Below are 20502 nucleotides of genomic sequence, written 5' to 3' on the forward strand. Positions count from 1 at the left end.
TGTTAATAATCAGTAAGACCACAAACTCCGCTCCCGGAAGAAACTACAGTGGAAGTTGCCAAATGAAGATAAAACACTGATTGAAATGGCGTCAGTGACGGTAACGTTACGTGGCTGGGTTTTCGCCACCGTGTCTCTGCTAAACTTTGCATTTGTTTTCATATCCGGTGCAGACTTCATTCGGTTCATATCATTTCGAGCCATTTACCACAACATCACCGGGGAGACGATACTGTGTCAAGGTAAGCTTCCGTGACCGCTTCTGGCAGGTTTCCAGAATAAGTTTGGTGGTGCAGGAGTTTTAATAAGAGGCGGCTGCACGGCTTCAGTCGTTACTACTGCAAGTGTCAAGAAACTGCATCATGGGAGGTTTTTATAACAAAAATGAAATTATGGTTTATAATGAGCAAAAAAAAACCCAATATACGTTAACTGGCTGAGCGAGCGTGTCAGTTTTATGAACATATAATTTATGAATGTACTCACTCATTAGTAGAAATCAGTTGATATAGCAGTCAGACGCCACAAGGTGGCAGCGCCCGGCTAGCTCAGTCGGTAGAGCATGAGACTCTTAATCTCAGGGTCGTGGGTTCGAGCCCCACGTTGGGCGATACGACTTTTGTTTTTATATATTTGTGAGAGCCGACTTTTATCTGTTATGCTGTTTTTTTAATAGTGTCGATTTTATATGAGTCTGTGCGGCGTCACAGCTTTGTTGTGAATTTGAAATATTTAGATACCCTGGGTTCCCACAGGCCCTTGAAATCCTTGAAAGTTTGTGAGTTTGAGATAAAAAAAAAAAAAAATCAAGGCCTTGAAAGTATTTGAAAGCAGACAGTAATAGACATGGGTCATTGAAAGTGCTTGAATTTATATGTTTTGTGCAAGAATATAATATCGTTTAGCTGTGCTGTGTTAGAGAAAGCAAGAGGCCACATAGTATGTGAGCTTCTATAAAGCCTGCTAGTTCTCATTATAAAAATTCTGTGTCGTAACAGTAATTAATCTTGATCCGTGTCTCAAACTATGCCGTGTCGGGTCCTTGAATTTGAGGGAATTGGGCATGGGCAAGTCTTTTTAAGGAACTTAAAAAGTCCTTGAATTTGATGTTTAAGAAGGTATGGGAACCCTGGATAGCAGAAAAAACACTTGACACAATGACAATGATAAAGACGCCTACATGCATTCTTTATTTGCTTGTTTAACAGTAAAATGGGTCCATGATGTGTCATTTAGTGTCCTGAGTTTGTGTCATGTATTGCTTGGGCATGTTTAATGCATGAGTGCTTGCAAACAGTACCTTCTTCTTCTTCTTCTGTGGGTTTTTATGGCAGTTGGCATCCTTTAAGTTGCATTACCGCCTCCATCTTGATTTAATCATTCACTGTTGTCCATATCTATTACACTCTTTTAATTAGTCCAGTTACTCTCAAAAATCTAATTGTCAGTTTTTTTCCCTCCACACTCAAGCAGATCTTTAACCCTGACCTCCACTTGTCAGAGCCTCTGTAGCCCTGTAAACCTCGCCTTTCTTTCCTCTTCATGCTTCCTGCATGAAATCAGGGCGTGCGCCACTGTCTCTTTTTCCTGACACTGATTACAGTGGTCAGTTGGGTGTTTTCCTGTGATAAAAAGTGTAATATTCAAGTTGCTGTGACTCTTAATCTAGTTATAATTGTGAACAGTACTTGTATGTTCATAATGCCTTTATGGATAACTGTGTATTATTAGGGCCATGACTTTACATTGTTAAGGATGCAGTGTGTTAAAAAAGATGCATATTGAAATTAACTAATCTAACTAAACAGGTCGTTTTATGTAAATTCACTTAATGTAACAGGATTTAATACTCAATATAAAAGTAATTCATGACAATATTTAAACCCCAGATATAACTGGTGATCAGAATTTGATGTGACCTTTCTCTGTTTGTTCACATTGCACATCTAAGACTCCATACCGTGGTCAGTGGCCCTGCGGGACAGCTCTGTACTGAAGTCTCTGGTGGTGGATCTCGGACTGCTGGCTCTCTTCACCGCGCAGCACAGTCTGCTCGCCTGGTCGCCTGTCAAACAGGCCTGCCAGTCAGTGCTGGGAGCCCTGAACAGGACGGTGTACTGCTTCACCACTGCGCTGGCTCTCCAGGTACAACAACACACACACTCAAAGTATGGAAAATTATGCTTTTATAGCAATAATTCACTGTGAGTCATTAGTTGCAATTACAGTGTAATAAATAATTATCGATATATATGATTTTTTTTACATAGTTCCTTTATTGGAAATAGTTTTTCACACTAAAACAATTTGACATGTTTTGGAATTTATGATACAGTTTGATTCTCTTAAATAGTTAACAGTTTTTTGGGCAATATACTTTATATCTTTGCTTTCTGACAGAGGAATAGGTAAGAAAATTGATAACACTTTCATGTCTGTCTGTTGGCTAAATATGAAGTCATATCCAGCATGCGTAGCTCAGCATAAAGACTGAAAACCGGGGTAAAATACATCAAAATCCACCTCAGCAGCACCCCAAAAGCTCACAAATGAACATGTTACATCTTGTTTGTTTAATACGACAATTAGCCATTTTTCAGGGGGTTATTTCCCTGTCTGATTATTTTTATGGCTCTGAGCAGTTGCCAGACAACCAGCAGAGACACCATATTCCCCTACTAAAAACAGCAAAATTGATGGTTTTACACTTCAGATTGGTGCAAATTAAACCCACAAGATTTAATGTATTAATTTGTGAGTTTTAGAGGTGCTGGTAGGCAGGTTTTGTAACAGACAGAGCCAGGCTAGCTGTTTCCCCCTGTTTCCATTCTTTGTGCTAAGCTAAGCTAACTGGCTGCTGGCTGTATAGCCTCATATTTAACGGACACATGTGAAAGTGGTAAATATTTTCTCATCTAACTCTTCTCCAGAAAGCAAACAAAAGTATAACACAAAACGTCAAACTTTTCCTTTAACCGTCATGTATTAATCTCTCTGTGGCATTTTTTTCCGTTAGATCTTGATGCGTTACTGGCAGCCGGTGACTGGCGCCCCCTGTCTGTGGTCAGTGCGTCATGCACCCTGGAGTATCTGGTTCCCTCTGCTCTGCTTCACTGTGCACTTCCTCTGCTGGGCCATCATCTGCAGCATCCTCATGATCTTTGATTACCCAGAACTGCTGGGCATCAAGCAGGTAACTCAACTCATTAAAAAATAATATCATTTATCACTATTCAATTTCGGCAATTAGTAATATTCTTGGGCATTTTTGGCTTTATATGACAGTAAACAGATGAAAGATGACAGGAGAAAAAAGAGAGAGGAGGAATAATGTACAATGAAGGTCCCCAGGTGAAACTGAACCAGGGTTGTTATAATTACAGTTCATGGTATAGATCTTAAACACTAGACCACTGAACCCCCTTATTTTGAACAATAAAGAATAAGTGAAAAGACAATTTTGCAGCTCAAACATTCTGCAGTATAATCTGTCTTCTCAGAACACATTTGTCACGCATATTTTTCTCTCTGCTGTTTCAGCCCTCTGTGCAAACTAAAAGAGCGTTTTTCCTCAACCAAAACCAAAGCTTTTCCAAAACAGTCTCCAGAGTGCATAAATCTTAAAATACGGGCTTGATGACAAAAACTGACGTAAGCCTTTTCTGTGATCACTAATTTTAAATGTCAGTGTAGTCGAACACACGTTAACCTGTATTTATGTAGATTTTTTTTTTATTAAATACTGATATTATCACCACAGTGCAGCAGGTTGAGAATGACTGCTGAGTAACGTAGTATCTATGAGCTGTGACTAAGTGACTATTTCATGCTCATTCTGTTGTCTGACAACAAAAAAGAAAAAAAGATGTATACTAGGTGATCACAGATGGCAGGAAGGGACTGTTCGGAGGGCTGTGTGGAAGCAACTCTATAGTCTGTAACTTTCTCTGTGATCACTCATTTTAAATGTCAGTATAGTCGATCACACAGCTGATGTCATTAACCTGTATTTATGTTAATTTTGTCAGACGATATCACATTCATAAAATAACAGTTTGTCAGCAAGGCTGTCTGTCCTACTCTTTACTAGATGTTGGTTGTGGTGCACAGTTATTTTATTTTTGTGTTTCATTGTGTGTTAGAGTCAGCGGTTTCTATGAAAACAATCTCGAAACGCTAATGAGGAACCAAGACGTTTTCACACAAAAACCAGTGTTTTAAAAATTAGATGGCTTAATGTAGACGTAGTCTTAGTTAAAACTTAAAATATCTGAAAGTGAAAATCAACCCACAACACTGAGCCTGATCTTTATTTCATGAATTTCATACAGCTTGTTCCACAGTAGTTAGTAATAAAAATTCAAGGAAGATGAACTTTCACATGTAATTCTGACATTTTGCCCTATAAAATGCATAAAATGAGCAATGTGAAATGTATCAAAAGACATTTCTGGCCACATATGGAGTTGTGATTAGAATTACTGCCCGTCTCTGCTTCAGGAAACACGATTTTTTTTTTTAGCGTGGGCAGCTGTCAGATTTGAACTTCTAACCCCAAACACAAATCGCTTTGGGTTCAGATGAGAACCTCAAGAGGATCAACAACCCAGTTAATTCAACATCTAATTCCGCAATTCACACCCACATCTAGTATTAATATCCTCATTTTGATTTGCTGCCTAAACAGGAACTTGTGCGTAACGAGGACTGTGTAATCCATGATAGGGATATGAAAACATCTAAAAATGTTACGTAAATAGATTGACTCATTGTTGGTGATGCTGCTTAACCTAATTCGCCTCTCTGTCCCCTCCCTCCCTCTCATACTGTCTCTCACTCCCTTTCCTCCTTCTCTCTCAGGTGTATTATGAGTGTCTTGGTTTGGGGGACCCCTTATCTTACAAGTCACCTCGTGCCCAGCGCCTCCTGTCTCACCTCCGCCACCCGGTGTGTCTGGAGCTGGGCGTTGTGCTGTGGCTGCTGCCGGCTTTGTCTCTGGACCGGCTCCTGCTGGCGCTGACTCTGTCGACCTACCTGGCCCTGGCACACTCACTGGACAAACAGGATTTAGCCTACCTGTGCGTCCAGCTTAACAGCAAGATGCAGATCTTTGCAGAGCCACAACGGGGCAGCGCCGACGCCAGCGACCAGGACAAGAGCAACCACAAAGAAAAGTGAAGTGAAACTTTTCTTACTGCTGTGACATGAAGCTGACTGCTGCCTTAATATCAACCAGAAATACTGTTCAACAACTGACTGTTAATCTGCACTCAAGAGAGCCTCTGTGATCCTCCGTGAGCCTGATATCTGCTGTGCTGAATAAGAACAAACAAACAAGCTCTGGTCATTTCTGCGAATGACGCACGACCACAATCAAACTGAACTATCTGCAACTTGACACTGTAATTCTTAAATATTCTTTTCACTGCATATGTGGTTTCAGAAAAGGAGAGTTTCGTTCCAAAATGAGATTTTATTCCAACCCTCGGAAAACACGGACACCTCCTTTACTGATAAATGTATGTCTGTTGCTGTAGGGTTGTGTTAACTGTTACAGGGTTTCTGCAGGTCTTGAAAATATTGAAAAGCTTTGAATTTAGTTTATAGCTGCAACAATAAGTCGACTAAACCATTTAGCTGATTGACAGAAAATTAATCTGCAACTAATTTTGAGTAATTTTTAAGAAAAAAATGCTGAAATTTTCTGGTTCCAGCTTCTTAAATGTGAATATTTTCTGGTTTCTTGACTCATCAATGATAGTAAACTTTAAATCTTTGGGTTGTGGACTGTTGGTCGGGACAAAACAAAACATTTTAGGCTACATCTTGGGTTCTGGGTAACAATAATTGGCATGTTTTACAATTTTCTTACATTTTATAGATCAAACAACTAAATCAAGACAATAATTAATCGATAATGAAAATAATCCTTGTCGCAGCTCTAATTTAGTTTCCTCCAAAACGGCCTTAGATGGTATTAAAACATCTTAAATTTAATTCACAAATGTCTTGAATATTTTATCTTGCCTGCCGTAGGCAGTAATGTTGGTTATAATTTTTTTTTTTTTTTCTGATTGCGGGCTTTCAGGTGATGTTATACATCTATAAACTATGTTTATGAATTTAAATGAACTAAAATAGTTATTATTAGTAAAATAATAATGAATCCATCTATCCTTTTTCTGACGCTTCTGGTCACATTAATTTAACTAATTGTATTAAATTATATACTGCAACGAGGTACTGAAAAAATATGATATGATAATAATAAATAATTATAGACCATATCGTCCCTTCCATCATACTTTCATACTTTGGACGGTGTGATCGTGAAACGGGTATTAAATTGCATTCTGTATTCTGTGTGGTATTACAAAGGTCCTAAAGATTTTTAAATTTTAACTTGCAGAAGTCCTGTGTGTTAATATTTAGAGTGAACTTAACACCTGTACTAACGTAACGCTACATTTTTGAGTATATCTCTTATCTTCTGATTGAATTTAGGAAGAAAGATTTGTTCAAAGTGGGACGCCATGCGCAGAATTTTTGGAATGAAACTCTCCAAATATACAGTATATTATTTTGTAACTACACTGAATGTGTTTTTATCACAGAGTATATTTTTTTACTGGCTTTTACAATCCATGTGCCAACTGTAAGTACAAAACACTGTATTTCTCTGCACACTGACTTCATATTTAATTATCCTCGAAAAAGAATGTCATACTGAGATTTCGCACTGGCTAAAGCACAAACATGCAGCTTTGTTTTTCATGATTTGCAGCTATAATGAAAACAAATCTCGTGGCTTTTCTGAGATTATGAATGTACTCCTCACTTGCTAAGGTTGTGGGCGCATTGACAGTAATGTAAAACTAACCGCAATCCACTTGAATCTGAACAAACTGCATGGGTTTGGTATTTCATACCTTAACCTTTTTCATTTTACTTGATAATCTAAGTAACTCATGTCTTAAATTAACTGCTTATTAGCAGAGTCACCAGTATTTTATGAAATATGTCATTAATTCTTAAATTCAAAGTACTGTAATCTTCTGTTCTACTGTATATCTATTGTAGGCTATTTTTTTTTCCGTGTCTGCATTGTGGCCTCACTGTAATGACTAATAATTTTCAGTATTTTCAAGACTGTGTTAAATAAATATAATAAACTGTACACTGTAGGTGTGGTGTGGTCTTCTTATTAGGTCTTTCATTTATTTCTAAGGGCCAAGTTACACCAGTTTATAGAAGCTGTTTTTGGTTTATTTGCACTCTTCTATATAAACTTTTCATTTGTTTACTGGTGAGTTATTCGCTCTCTAGGAAAAAAAGTCCACAGAGATATACTGAAAACATGACAAAAATCTTTGTCAATTTGATTTGTTATGCTCAGATGGACATAGGAGGAAAACACATAAAGATATTAATTAAAACTTCAACAAGAAAAAATATTAATTTCACACTCCTGGTCATTAAAATGTAGTTAGATTTCTGAATTAGACTTGAGAGGCTGAGGAGTAGTGTGGAAATTACAGACAGATTGGCTCGGGCTGGCAAAAACAAGAGGAATATTGGAAAAATAGAGTATACAGTGGAAGAAATAACTGTAGTGCCTTCCTAATTTCTCCCTATTCTGCGGAATCAAAAAAGAAGAAGAAGAAAAAAAAGAGTTACTTAAAGGGGCACTCCACCAATTTACTCATTACAAGAAGTTCAACTCAGCCGGTGAAAATGTGAAGATGTTTAATGTCATTAACTTCTTTAAGTCTGAGAAAATAACCCTGATGCTAAAGGATCTAATGAAAGAGGCTGTAAGGTTGCATTATTGGAATTAGTCCTGCACTTTATGGAAGTGCAATACTAAATTGCTGGATTACCCCTTTAAATCCTAAGAATAGATAAACTGCGTCTCTGAAATTGGCTTATTAGTCATTATTTCAGATACGTTAAAACTAAAATATACTGTATTTGCTGAAAATTATACTTTTCATTGTTATGAAGATGATCACAGCCTCCTGTTTGGAAACGTTATAATCAGAGAAGTTTACCAAATCGAGCACCAGAGCTGCGGCCAAATGTAAGAAGATCCGAATTATTGTCTATATTCAGAGACTTTATTCATTCTGGTAGGATTATGAGTACATGTTGGCATTTTTGGAGATCATTTTCAGGTTACAGGTGCATAAAGTCAAGTTGTTTTGATCTCGTATTGTTGAAATAAGCTCCCAAACCCTGGGTAGATCAGACGCAGGAGGGAAGTCTTGGCATGAAAAAAGTAATAATTGTAAAGTAGTTTTAAAAACGCACCACAGGAGGGACATTACGTATGCCATCCCTGTCTCAGGTAAACTCTCGCAGCTCTGCGCTCTGCCCTGCTGACACCACAGCCCGTTTAACAGCCGCACCCCCCCTCCACCTCCACATCTTTTCCAATTAGCTCTGCAGGACAGAGGGAAGAGACGAGGAAGGGGGGGTGGGTTGGTGCACGGGCAGACGGCAATGCTCTCTAAACGCCTTTTCTTAGGTCTGACAATATGGTGTGTGGCACTAAACTCTCCTGACGGAATTTAATGTAATTATCGGATTACAGTCCTGCGGCTCCGAGGCTGGAAATATTTACTATAGTGACGACGGAGGTGTTTTCATGCTCTGCTGCACAGTCAGGTCGTGGGGTGATTTGACTGGGTCCTACAACGTTTTTAAACCCTCTGTTTTGACAGTATATATATTAATCTGTTGGTTTCTGGCACAGGAGATTTTCCTACGAAGAGTGGAGCGCATTACGCACAGCCAAGACGCACAGTCGTTCCTGTGGAGATGTCACCTGTAAAGTCGATGTGGATACAATAATATTTATGCAAAAACCGGAGTTTTGGTGAGTTTGGTTTGACATTTTCGTTTTAAATATTGTACTAAAACATAAAGTGGTTGTCTATTATGTGTGCATTATGTGCTGCAAGTTAATTTTATGATATTGTTTTGTCTAAAAGATGAAAGTTTGACACAATGCAACAGGTAGGTCTGCAGCCTGCTATTTACAAAAGTTGTCCTGCTTTGTTTGTGCATTGATTTACACTTTGCTATGTGTTATTAAATGTTGAAAATACCACATTACACTCACTTGTGAGTTTGTGAGTGTGCAGTTTGTAGTAAAAGATTTGTAACTGTATTATGTGCCAAAAGTCCAAATTTGATAATGTGCATCTCTTTTAAACATGGTTGTGAGAGAGATGTGATTTTATTTCATCGTTTTTTTTTTTTTGCAGACTTGTCCCAGAGGCTATAAAGAGGAACGCTGACCATCTTTTCCAAAAACTTGCATCTTGTCTGTTATGTCTGTGTCCTCTCTGCCGGAATGGAAGCAACTCCTGCTGGAGAAAAAGAGGAGAGAGGAGGAGGAGCGAGAGAGGAGAGAAAAAGAGGAGGAGGAGAAGCTTGCCAGCATGCCCGCCTGGAAACGAGGGATCATCCAGCGGAGGAAGGCAAAGCAGGAGAGTTTTGGTGACAGAGAGAAGGAGAAAGATGTCTGTCTCCTGCCGGTGGATGTCAGATCTCCCTCTGATGCTCTGAGTGACACAGACAGCTCTATAACGGTCAATTTGGGAAGCGAACCGTCACTCAGTCCAGATCCAGGGCTATGGCTCGATGCAGAACCTAAACTAGCGAGTCAGGTGTCTGTGGAGACTTTAGTTCCATTCCATGAAAACCCATTTATTCGCATACAAAGTGTGTGGAGGAAGGGTGCTGACGTGGCTTATCAGGAGAGAGGGAATGAGGTGGATGTAAAGGAAAAAGAGAAAGACAAACCAAACCCCAGGGGTGAAGATGGGGAGTCTGGAAGAGGAAGAGACATAGAGCTGAAAATAGAGAGGTTTAGAGATTTGAGTGAAGGGCGAGAGAGGAGCAGAGACAGGAGTCAAGGAAGAGACAGAGAGAATAACAAGGAGGCTTGGGAAAAAGAAAAAGGCCCATGGAAAGAGTCGGTTAAAGATGCAGCCAAGGAGAGGGAATTCCTGAAAGTAAGAAAAGACGAAGAGGAAAAAGAAACAGAGCCACCTAGGCCATTCTCTCCCATTGTCCCTTGTCTTCGAACCATCCGGGCCGACAATATCATCATCATCGAACAGGACAGGAAAGGCAGCGATGAGAGAAGGGGTAGATGGAGGGAGGCGGAGAGGGAGAGACCTGAAGAAGACCAACAGGAGAAGAGAGGGATGAAGATGGACCTGAGGGAGATCCTGGCCGGAGGAGGGAGTGTCACAGAGATCCGAGCCTCTGAGGTTCTGATCATAAAGCCCTTAGCAAGCTCTGAAGAGAGGAATCCAGGAGGAGGAGGAGGAGGAGGAGGAGGAGGAGGAGGAGGAGGGAGAGAGGATGGAGAGATGAAGAGCACAATGGATGGAAGGAGGGAGAGTATGGGCAGGGATCTCAAGACAGACATGTCCTGGCTGAGAGAAAAAGAGAAAGAGACTGCAAAGGAGAAAGAGAGACCATGTGGCCAGGCGACGGTCATTAAAGATGACAGGAAGGACAGCTTGGATGATAACGTGTTTGTTGAAAGAGGAGGGAGGGTCAGCCAGCTGCTGAGTAAATTCGGAGAACACCCAAAGCCTCCATCTCGATCCAAAAGTTCAGACAACTTCCTCAGGCCTGGGAGGAGAAAATATTCAGATCACAATGACCAACAATCTGAGGAGAGGAGGGCAGACAGGAGGAATATGCTGATGAAAGGTTTGCCGAAACGCTCATTTAGCTTCTCAGATCGAGTCATCAGTGCGAAGGAGAATGGTTTAGATGAAGATGGGTATTATGAGAGGAAAACGCGTGAGAGGATACATTCAGACAAGAGAGTGGCACCGTGGGTGGATATAGCAGGCTTAAAGAAGGAAACGACAGCAAAGCTCAAACTAGGGTATTCACGGCTTTTAGATAAAGACAGGTTTGGAAAGCAAAGAGATGGACACTTAAAAAATGAGGATGCCAAGGCAGAAACATGCATCCAACACAGGAACGAAGTTAAGAAAGTAGAGCCTGTTGACAAGAGGGCCGCAGAGAAGGCAATTGATGCAGATGGAGATGAGGGGTTCACGGTGGCATCCGTTAAAAACACAGAAGGAATCTCATTTGCTAGAAGAGTACCGATCAGACAGGATGGGAAAGCCAGAACAGCGGAAAGAGAGGTCAAGAGATTGAGCTTGGAAAAGGAGGTGAATGTAGAGAAAGACTCAGACGCAGGACAGATTGAGGCAGAAGTTTGTGACAAAAAGGTGTCCGAGGCATTAGAAAGCACAATCCCAGCAGAAACTCTGCAGAATTATGTCAAAGATACATCGGCAGAGCCAGCCATTTCGTGTGACACTGCTGAGAGTCACAACAGACATGCATCGGCTTTCACGGAGTGCTCTAGTCTACTCTGCCAAGTAGCAGAGAAAGGGTCAGAATGGAGGGGTACAGGGCCACCAGGACCTCACCAAATTCATTCAGTTTTGTCCCAGCACACAGAGGATCTTATCAGTAAAATAGAAAAAATAGGAGATACAACTGTTTATAGCAACGAGAAAAGAGAAAGGGCTTACGGGGCTGCTTATGAAATAACTAAAGAGAGTAAACAGGAGGGACAGGCTTACAGCGAGAACCTCCTTCATGACATCACCCCTAGATCTCCAAAAAAGATCGCCCCAATGGGGATCCCTCCAGGTCCACTGGAGATTCAAATCCCCAGGGCTGTGTTTTACGTTGGAGAGGAAATGTCGGAGAAAAGACAGATCGCCGGTCAAAGCGAAGACGGGCAAGACTGGGAAGGAGGGCGAGGGGTGGAGAGGAGGGATAGCTGGAGAATCGGAAAGCCCTTGAGCCGCATCGAGTCCCTACGAGAGAAAATCAGACAAAGAGAGCTGGAGAGGCTGAGACAAAGAGAGGCACAGGATGGGGATGGGAGTGAAGGCACAGAGATCACTGATGCTCAGGCAGCAGGGGACAGGTATGAAGATGAGGGAACTGAAATAGAGTGGGAAGCTGCAGCTCATAAGCGAAAGAGGATGGTTGAAACAGAGGGACAGGAAGACACAGCAGCACAGACATCCGTGACTGCTTTTGACGTCACGCAGGAAGTCAGCATGTTGAAAACCTGCCCTCAGCTTCCTGTTTCTGTCCCACACTCACAAGGCGTCAGAGGAGAGGAAGTAACAAGCAGCTTCGCCACTGCTGCTGCCGAAGTTACCTCTGACAGGTTCCAAACATCTGAGGATGAAGATGACCCCCTGGAACATGAGGAGGACCAGCTGAGGCACCACAGGAGCCAACACGAGAGCAGAGAAGAAGATAGTGAGGAGGAGGAAAGGGAGCTCTCAGAGGAAGAAGAGGAGGAATATACATCACCTGTTGATCCTGCACAATCTCTTGCCCCTTCGCCACCGCATCCCAACTCTCTCGCAGCCATGAGCCGGATCTACAACTTGGAAACGGTAGGTTCGAGGTCAGGCTTGTGTCTTAGGGAAAAGCCTGTCGACATGCCATCAGTGCACCGTGTTAAAGTGAAGCCCCTCATATCAAACGCACAACAGGGGGATAGCAAAGGACTCTCAGGTGAAGACATTTGTGGGGTTCAGAAGATACAACGTCAGATAGAGCAGTTTCAGCTGAAAGAGCAGGAGGCATTGAAGTCTCATCATGTTGCTTCTACATCGCCAAAAACTCCTCATAAGGACAGAGAGACAAAGGGGCAGCAAAGCCCCAGAGCAGCGTTGAAGCACCAGGTAAAGGACGATGTCAAGATCCAGAAGAAGGATCAAGAAACATCAGAAACGAACCCCAAAGTGTCTCCGCAGCACGTTTGTTCTCCAACGTCTCAGCTCAAACTATCTAACCAAACTATCACCATCAATCCCTCAATCGTCAGGAGCCAATCCCCGGACATTTCTCTGAAACCCTCCAATTGCGCCCCAACTCCTGCCTCCTCCCCGTGCTCTCCGTCTCCCGCCCCGTCTCCCAGTGTCTCTCCATCTCCCACACCATCACCCACGCTCTTCTCCATCAGGAGTGCCTCTGGTGGACAAGTGAGGAGAGGTGCCACCATTACAATCACCCCAAAAAAGCCTGCTGGAGGGGGAGGAGGAGTAGGAGGAGGAGGAGGAAGAGTGGCAGGATCTACAACTGGGTCCACAACCTCAAAAACACCACAGCAGCAGGCCCAGACGGCCTCCACTGTGGCTGAGCCGGCGAAGAAGAGGTACCCAACAGTGGAGGACATTGTGGTGATTGGTGGATATCAGAATCTGGAAAAATCTTGTCTGGTCAAGAACAAAGGGACCCCGAAAAGGGTGAGTAGAAACATGCTTTACATGACAAGCTGTTAAATCACAGTTTTTGTAATATGTGTTTCACATAAGCAGATAAATATAAGCAAAATTGGTCTTTTAACCCTACAAACAATGGCACCAAAAAGCAGACAGGAAACAATCTTAAAAGGTCAAACTGGAACATTTTTTTCAGAATGGAGATGAAAGTGAGTCTGGTTTCAGAGAGATAGTCTAAAACTGTGTCATGAGCGCGGGGGGGGTGTGGGGATCACCTTGAGTCACCTGATGGTCTCTCGTCGTCAAGCAGAATCCCCTTTCACTGGGAGAACATCCCTTTTGATTGAGAAGCACGATCACAGAGACAGACCTAAGCCAGTTAAAGCCTTATCAAGAACGACATCTTGATTCTCAGCCATAATATCCTGGAGTGATCTGCTTTGCCATTTGCTTCAGCGATCTAGTTCAGCACAGACTTTTGACTTTTAGCCTTTGATAATGATCTCACTTCACATATTTTAACCAACCATTTGTGGCCAGTAGCATTGATGACATATCCCCGGATGTTTATGGTTTATTTTTTTAAGAAAGAGCCACAAAAAACCCACAAAAAGACAGTGGAAACAAACTGCTTGTTGCTTTGTTATTACCCCTTTGGGTTTTTTTAAAGCTTCTCCAGAAAGAGACAGTCAACGGTAATATTGCAGGCTTCAGTGGAGACAGAAAAGTTGAGTAGGAAACCACAATGAGAGGCAACCAGCCCCTTTCCTCCCTCCCTCTTTTTTTTTTTTTTTTACCATTTTGTCTGCCTGCCAAACATCAACTGCTTGTCTGTGTGAATGCATGCAAGACCACACTGGTATTTACAGTAGTTCAGTCTAAGCAGTGTAGGCTCAACGCAACTGAATCTCTCTGGAGTCAAACTTGATATTTCAGTTGACAGTTCAGTTTGCTGGTTTTAACTTTTACTGGGTCTAGTTTCTTTTCTGAGAATGAGTGGGAGATGAGCTCTTATGTAATAAGGGGAAAAATTGGATGACAAAGCTGTTCAGCAGAGCAGAAACACACTTTGTCTGTCCTTTATTACAACATCCTGTGAATATAAATCTGACTGTATTTATGTCTCGCGTCATCTGATTGCCTATTAAAAGTGTAGCATTCTTTTTTATTCTTTTTTTTTTTTACTAAGTAAGAGTTGCCAAATTGGTGGTGAATCTGTCCACACACAGTCAGACACTGCAGACTGCTTCCTTGTTCCCTCGCACCAATTTTGCCATTTTTGTTGAGTCAGCCCTCGCTGCCTCTCAGACAAATCTCTCTTTGTATCTTCTTGGCTGTTTCCTAGCAGGGGTTTGGTTTGTTAGACTGCGCTCTTGGCAAACATTTTTTGACCTTCCACTGTACGCCTGAGTGTTATGTACAGCAGGCCGCCAACTTTGTGTGTGTCGTGGGTGAGATGGAAAGAGAAAGAAAGGCAGTGTCGCGGAGAGATGAGAGAATGGCTCGATGGTGGTCTGATGTGTCAACAAAGAGGCGGAAAGAGGAAGGGCGAAGAGAAAAAATGACAGTTTTGACAGTCATATGGAGAGGATTAACAGCGATTAAAGGCTGCGTTATTTGGTCCAACAGAAACTCTCTGTCACATTGTATGTTTTTGCTCACTTCCTCTTTCAAACTTCTTCACTTCCTCCAAATGAGAGACACAGATCAACACAAAAAAAGTGACAAGGTGACATCCATTTTTAAATTGCCATATGTCACTCAGATGCAAGTGAGAAGCTGTTTTATTACAGTGCCATCTGTTTCAAAAGTCAACCACACAGTAACTTTTTTACACAAGAGTGAAAGAGAAACTGTAGATCAATTTCTATATAATTACATATATAAATAAATAAATAAATCTCTTCAGGTAATCCTTTGTTTTACTTCCAGGACCACGATCATGTAATTCTTCCTCCGTCTATAAACAACACCCTCTTTAGCTATGACCGTAAAGCTGCAGTGAGTGACCACTTTGTGATTCTCTGACCACCTGTCGCTCTCACGTTGATGCCCTTCAGACTGTTTGACGTCAGGCCTCCTTCCCTCCCCCATCTGAACTGCGCCATCATGTCACAGAGGGGGGTGACCTGCTTGCTCCTCGTCTTATTCCTCCTCCTCCTCCTTTCCTCTGCGTATTTATACTTTTTACCTTAGATGTTCTCTCCATTCATGCCACCCGCCACTGACTTGATTCAGACTCTTGAAACAAAATCTCACACCAAATGTCAGGTTCTGTCTAACATTTATCTATTCCTGAGAAGTTTCTGTGTCCGTTTACCGCCGTCCCACAAACAATTTTGAAAAGACAGAGACATTAGCTTCTTGGACAACTATAAAAGTATGATTCTGGCATTTGGGATGTAAAACTTTTGTGGCTTAATATTTCAAAACTTCTCTGAACTCTGATAGGAACTTTTACTTCTAGTTACTAAATGAAGCCGTGTTGAACCTTAAAAGCTCTGAAATTACTTCATAAAACTCCTGCTAATGAAAACTTCCCTCTTTCTCTTTCTGTCTCTTTTTCTTCTTCTCTTTCCATTCCTGTCTCTTGCCCGGTGGCTCTGCCGTCCCGCTGTGTTAGCCTGGGTTAATCGGGTTCAGGGAGGGAGGATTAGCCTCCTGTGCCTTAGCATGATTCGCGCAGCCTCTCTAATGCAGAGCTATTATCTGCACTCCTCTGCAGACAGCCACAGTCAGGGTGAAGCGACAGTAACTCGCATAGTGTGTGGTGTCTTCCAGGCTGCATACAGATCATGTCTGCACCTGTGGGTGTGTTTATTACACGTCTGGGCCTCAGAGCTGAGCTGCTGTTATTATAAGACACAGTGTGGATGTGCTGCACTGACCCATCAGTCCGTTTCCTGTCAAATTCAGTCCGCCTGTTTGCACCACTCTGCCCTTTGAATAAACAAACTCCTTGCAAACATCCGTCAGTCCAGGCAAAGACGAGGTAAACACCACAGGGCCACATTCTCCTTTTCAACACTTAACAAGAAGTTGTAACTTGTAGCCACTTCTTTAACTGTCACTACATGAAGTGGTCAGACAGTAAGTATCTTTTCTGAGGGAGTATTTCTGCTGCGTTAAGCTCCATGTTGTTAGTGTACGAACATCTACTGAAACGCTCGTCAGTGCATCCAGCCTTTGTTTACATTTGACCATGTGAGCACATGATGAAGAGGGGAAATTGTTAGTTTTCTTTGTCCATTCCTGGGCAAAAACAGGTGTTTTCCTGGTTTACTTGATGATACTTTTCACCTCAAGTTCCTTGTATATTGCTTGATCACTACAGCAAGTGTCCGTCAGCAAACTTGGACGCCATATTTTCTCTTGCAGTCATGCTGTTCTTATCTAATCTTAATCATTTCATTCAAAGATTTTGTGTTTTCTAATCACATCACTGAAGGAAAAAAATCTCACTGTGGTCTCTTGAACCAAATAAATCTTTGCAGCAGAATTCAATTTGGTACATTAATCAGTCAGTTTGGCTTGAATATAAAATGAGGACTGATAAGAGCAACCAAAACAGCAAAGTTGTGAGCTGGAAACCTAAAAAGAAATGGGCTGAGAGACGATAAAATGCTCCATAGAGCTGAAAAGAACTGTAGGGTTGGGTGATAATCTCCGTGGGTTTGTTACTATAAACTATTCACATTACATGTAATCATCAATTACTCACCATAGAGCAGAATATAAAGACAAAATATGCAAAATGTATCTCAAAACTGCTCTGAACTCTAATACAAACCTTTACAACTAGTGTTATGAAATGCAACCGTCTTAAGCCTGGAAAGCTCTAAAATAACTTCATCATCAAAATCCTGCTAGTGAAAACTTCCCTCTTTTTCTTTCTCTTTTTCTTTCTTCTAAACATAAAATGTGCAAAATGTGCAAAACGTGGGACAAGAAAGGGAGAACTGCTCAAGGAGTTGAAATGAAATTTTCCCAACATATAAGTACATAGGTTTTTATTATTGATCAGAACTTGTCATTCAAATCAAACATTACAAAAACTTTGTTTCCAAACTTACTTATGCATACACCTGACCCGTGCCTAAAGAAGTTGGATACCATATACCACTGTGCTTTACGTTTTATTACTAGCTGTGGAAATCTCGTACACTTCCGTACTCTGTTTGCTGTGTCTATCTATAAGTGTCTATCCCTGTATGTCTGCAGACTTTCACATTAGTTGGCTTTTAAATATAACTCTCTCTTTGGGCTGGTTCCTCCTTATCTGTGTGCATACATGTGTAAAAACCAAATCAATATGGCCTGCGCTCTCACGATATTATCACGATATACAGATATCGGTCCCCAGAATTAGAATTTAAATTTAAATACGCTGCACGTTCTTCCTGGAATAATGTACAGAAGGACCTGAAATTGTCAGAGCTGATTACTATGTGGGAATTTAATTCAATTTTAAAGGATCAAGAAAATAGTACTTTTGGTAAATGTGATTGCTCTTTCAATTCTCACTGAAATCGTTTTAGAAAATTGTACCTGTTTATGCGTCATAACTGAATTTTTGTCCCTCTCCTTCTATTGCATATTAATTGGATATTGTGGTCATCATTTGTAGTGTGTGACAGTTGTATTTGTCTGTTTGTATTGTTTGTGTTTTTGTTGTAACTTGATGTTTAGGCTGCTCTCTTTGTCAGGTCACTCTTAGAAAAGAGATTCTAATCTTAATGAGACTTTTACCTGGTTAAATAAAGGATATATATAAAAGGTTAAAAAACTAAGGTGAGAAAAGATGTTAAACTAGACCAGATAAATAACAAAATAACACCTCTCTCCTCATGTTTACAGGGGAAAGTGTGTTTCGATGAGGACCAGCTGGAGCAGGTGTGTGAGTATCCATCAGAGACCTCCATGCTGGCGTCTACACCCTTCCCTCATGACCAGGGGAGGATCGACAGAACGCAGGCAGAGGAGGCGCAGGAGGAGGAAGCGTTAGTGGAGGGAGGAGCGACGTTGTCCAAGAGCACGAGGAACGTCGGGGTCGGAACGGGACGGGGTCTAAGAGTGGGTCAGTGTCACCCCCTTCTCAAAAAACATAACGTGTAACAGGTAGTTTGCTCCTCATGATGTCTGCAAAACTCTCTGTGGGTTTGGATTTCATTTTTTCTGTTTCTTTTCATGATGATATCAGCACAGAAGAGGGCTGGAGTGCCTGAACTTTTCTTTAAAGGATAAGGCTGCTTTATTTTTCTTACTGCCAACAAATCCCATGAAAAGACTTTAAACGTGTGACAAAATGATCCGACTGTACTAACAAGTGTTTATCAGGTAGCCAAAGCTCGATTTATCTTATTCCTCTGTGCCATAGAGCTCAATTAATGCCGACTATAGCTCACCGTGTATAAATCCACAGCTGAAAATACAGTTCCCAGCTGTTTTAGGAAATTACTGAGCCTTTTCTAAAGTTCTGAGAGTCAGACTAACACATTATTAATTTTGTTCTTGTCATGGGATTTGTTGACAATAAGAAAAATATAGAATAACGTCAGCTTTATCCCTTAAATCAGTGGTTCCCAACCCGGAGGTCGGGATGTTGATGTTCTTTGAACTTTTTGTATTATTTCTGGTGAATTACTGGATCATTTTAAAAGATAGGTTCACAATTTTTCAAGTCTGTCCTAAAACAATAGCCAGGTGCCCAAATGAACGTTGACACATGTTTTTCTTGCTGTAATCATTCCTCCTGTTCATACTGGACATTAGAAGATCCCTTCATAATGTACTTTCAATGTAAGTGATAGGGGACAAATCCACAGTCCTTCTTCTGTGCATGAATGTATCTAAAAGACTAAAAGGACTATTTACTAAAAAGACTGTAACTGTGGAAGATACACACTTTATTTGCTTAACTCAGATGGCTGAAGCTTCATATTATCTTCAGATAAACTTTTAAACACATTTTTGCTCAAGATTAGGGCTGTAGATTTTGTCTCCCTCCCATCACTTACATTGTAAACACGCCTGTAGAGGATCTTCTAATGGGCAGTATGAACAGGAGGAATGATTACAGCGTGCAAATCCTGTTTCAATGTTCATTTGGGCATCTGAATATTGTTTTAGGACAGATTTGGAGACAGATCTGTCCTTTAAATCCTCAGGTTTCTAGTAATTATTTCAATAAGTTTAGACAATGCTTCTTTTTAAGCGTCCATAAGCTTAAAAAGGTTGGAAACCATTGCTTTAAATGAACAAACTGACCAATTTTCAGACTTATATGGTGCTTAGCAGGTTAGGAGTGTTTGCAAGCTCAACAAAGTGAAAACACCCTCACTAAACATATTAAAGTTCCCATTAAATATTGGTTTCAAATGCAGCAATGAAACATGTAAATGAGGTCAAATTCACAAGATCAAACAGAAACAGAACCATAACTGTCACTGATGGTGAATGAGAAGAAGTTAGATTCAAAGATAAAATTTAAAAAAAAAATCCTAGATTCACCTTTTTTACCTTCCGTCTCCGTCTCTATGTCTTCCAGATGAGTCAGGCCCCCGGTAGAAGCCAGTCACCTCGCCAAAATTTCCCATGTGACGAGATCAGCAACCATTTTGTTGAACAAATATTATCTGATTTTTTTTATTATCATGTTTTGTTTCATGTGAATCGCTGTATGGAGTGTTGAAGTGAGTGTTTGTAATCCTTTGTGGTGTTTTGTTTAATATTTAGTATCAGGGCGAATGAGTGTGCAGAAGGAAATGTACAGAACAGTTTGGTTTATGCAGTTAATAAAAGAGACATAATTGTGTTTACTGGGGGAAAATATCACCTAGTTTAATTTTCAGGGACTAATGTGAATGTATAATTACGGTACGTATTGTAAAAGACCTGCAGGTGTGTTCTGTTGGGTGCTAAAAGATCACTTATCTATGCAATATAAAGAGACTATAATGAGACTGATAAGATTCTACTTTCTAGTTGATGCATTTGATAGTTTCTTATATGTCATTTACTTTCTCAGTGTAAGTGAGCACAGAAGAGTGATGTTTATGTCATCTGGTTTCATGTGCCTGCTGGATTTGCCCACACAGATGATATGAAGATCGGTTAAAGGACGGGTTCACAATTTTTCAAGTCTGTCATAAAACAACAGTCAGGTGTCCAAATGAACACTGAAAGAGGTTTTCCTCGCTGTAAT

General features: G+C 41.0%; 2 protein-coding genes and 1 non-coding gene across 4 annotated transcripts; all 3 read left to right on the forward strand.

The window, feature by feature from the left end:
• Positions 1-31: 31 nt before the first annotated feature.
• nrm (nurim) lies at positions 32-7167 on the forward strand. The gene is made up of 4 exons (XM_044335764.1): positions 32-242; positions 1952-2145; positions 3017-3193; positions 4861-7167. Exons 1-4 carry the CDS (start codon positions 86-88, stop codon positions 5176-5178), a joined length of 846 nt encoding a protein of 281 aa, XP_044191699.1. The 5' UTR covers positions 32-85; the 3' UTR covers positions 5179-7167.
• On the forward strand, positions 538-610 carry trnak-cuu. Its single transcript has one exon. It is a non-coding gene; the product is annotated as a tRNA-Lys (tRNA).
• A 1363-nt stretch (positions 7168-8530) lies between the features above and the next one.
• ppp1r18 (protein phosphatase 1, regulatory subunit 18) lies at positions 8531-20502 on the forward strand. 2 transcript variants are annotated; one of them, XM_044335466.1, is made up of 4 exons: positions 8531-8878; positions 9270-13322; positions 18156-18416; positions 19846-19918. In XM_044335466.1, the coding sequence occupies exons 2-3, from the start codon at positions 9336-9338 to the stop codon at positions 18411-18413; spliced, it is 4245 nt and encodes a 1414-aa protein (XP_044191401.1). In that variant the 5' UTR covers positions 8531-8878; positions 9270-9335; the 3' UTR covers positions 18414-18416; positions 19846-19918. The 2 variants fall into 2 exon arrangements, with proteins under 2 accessions (XP_044191401.1, XP_044191402.1); XM_044335467.1 differs by having other exon boundaries at positions 8532-8878; positions 18156-18375; positions 19846-20502.

Source organism: Thunnus albacares, chromosome 19 (genome assembly GCF_914725855.1).
Source record: "Thunnus albacares chromosome 19, fThuAlb1.1, whole genome shotgun sequence".
NCBI lineage: Eukaryota > Metazoa > Chordata > Actinopteri > Scombriformes > Scombridae > Thunnus > Thunnus albacares.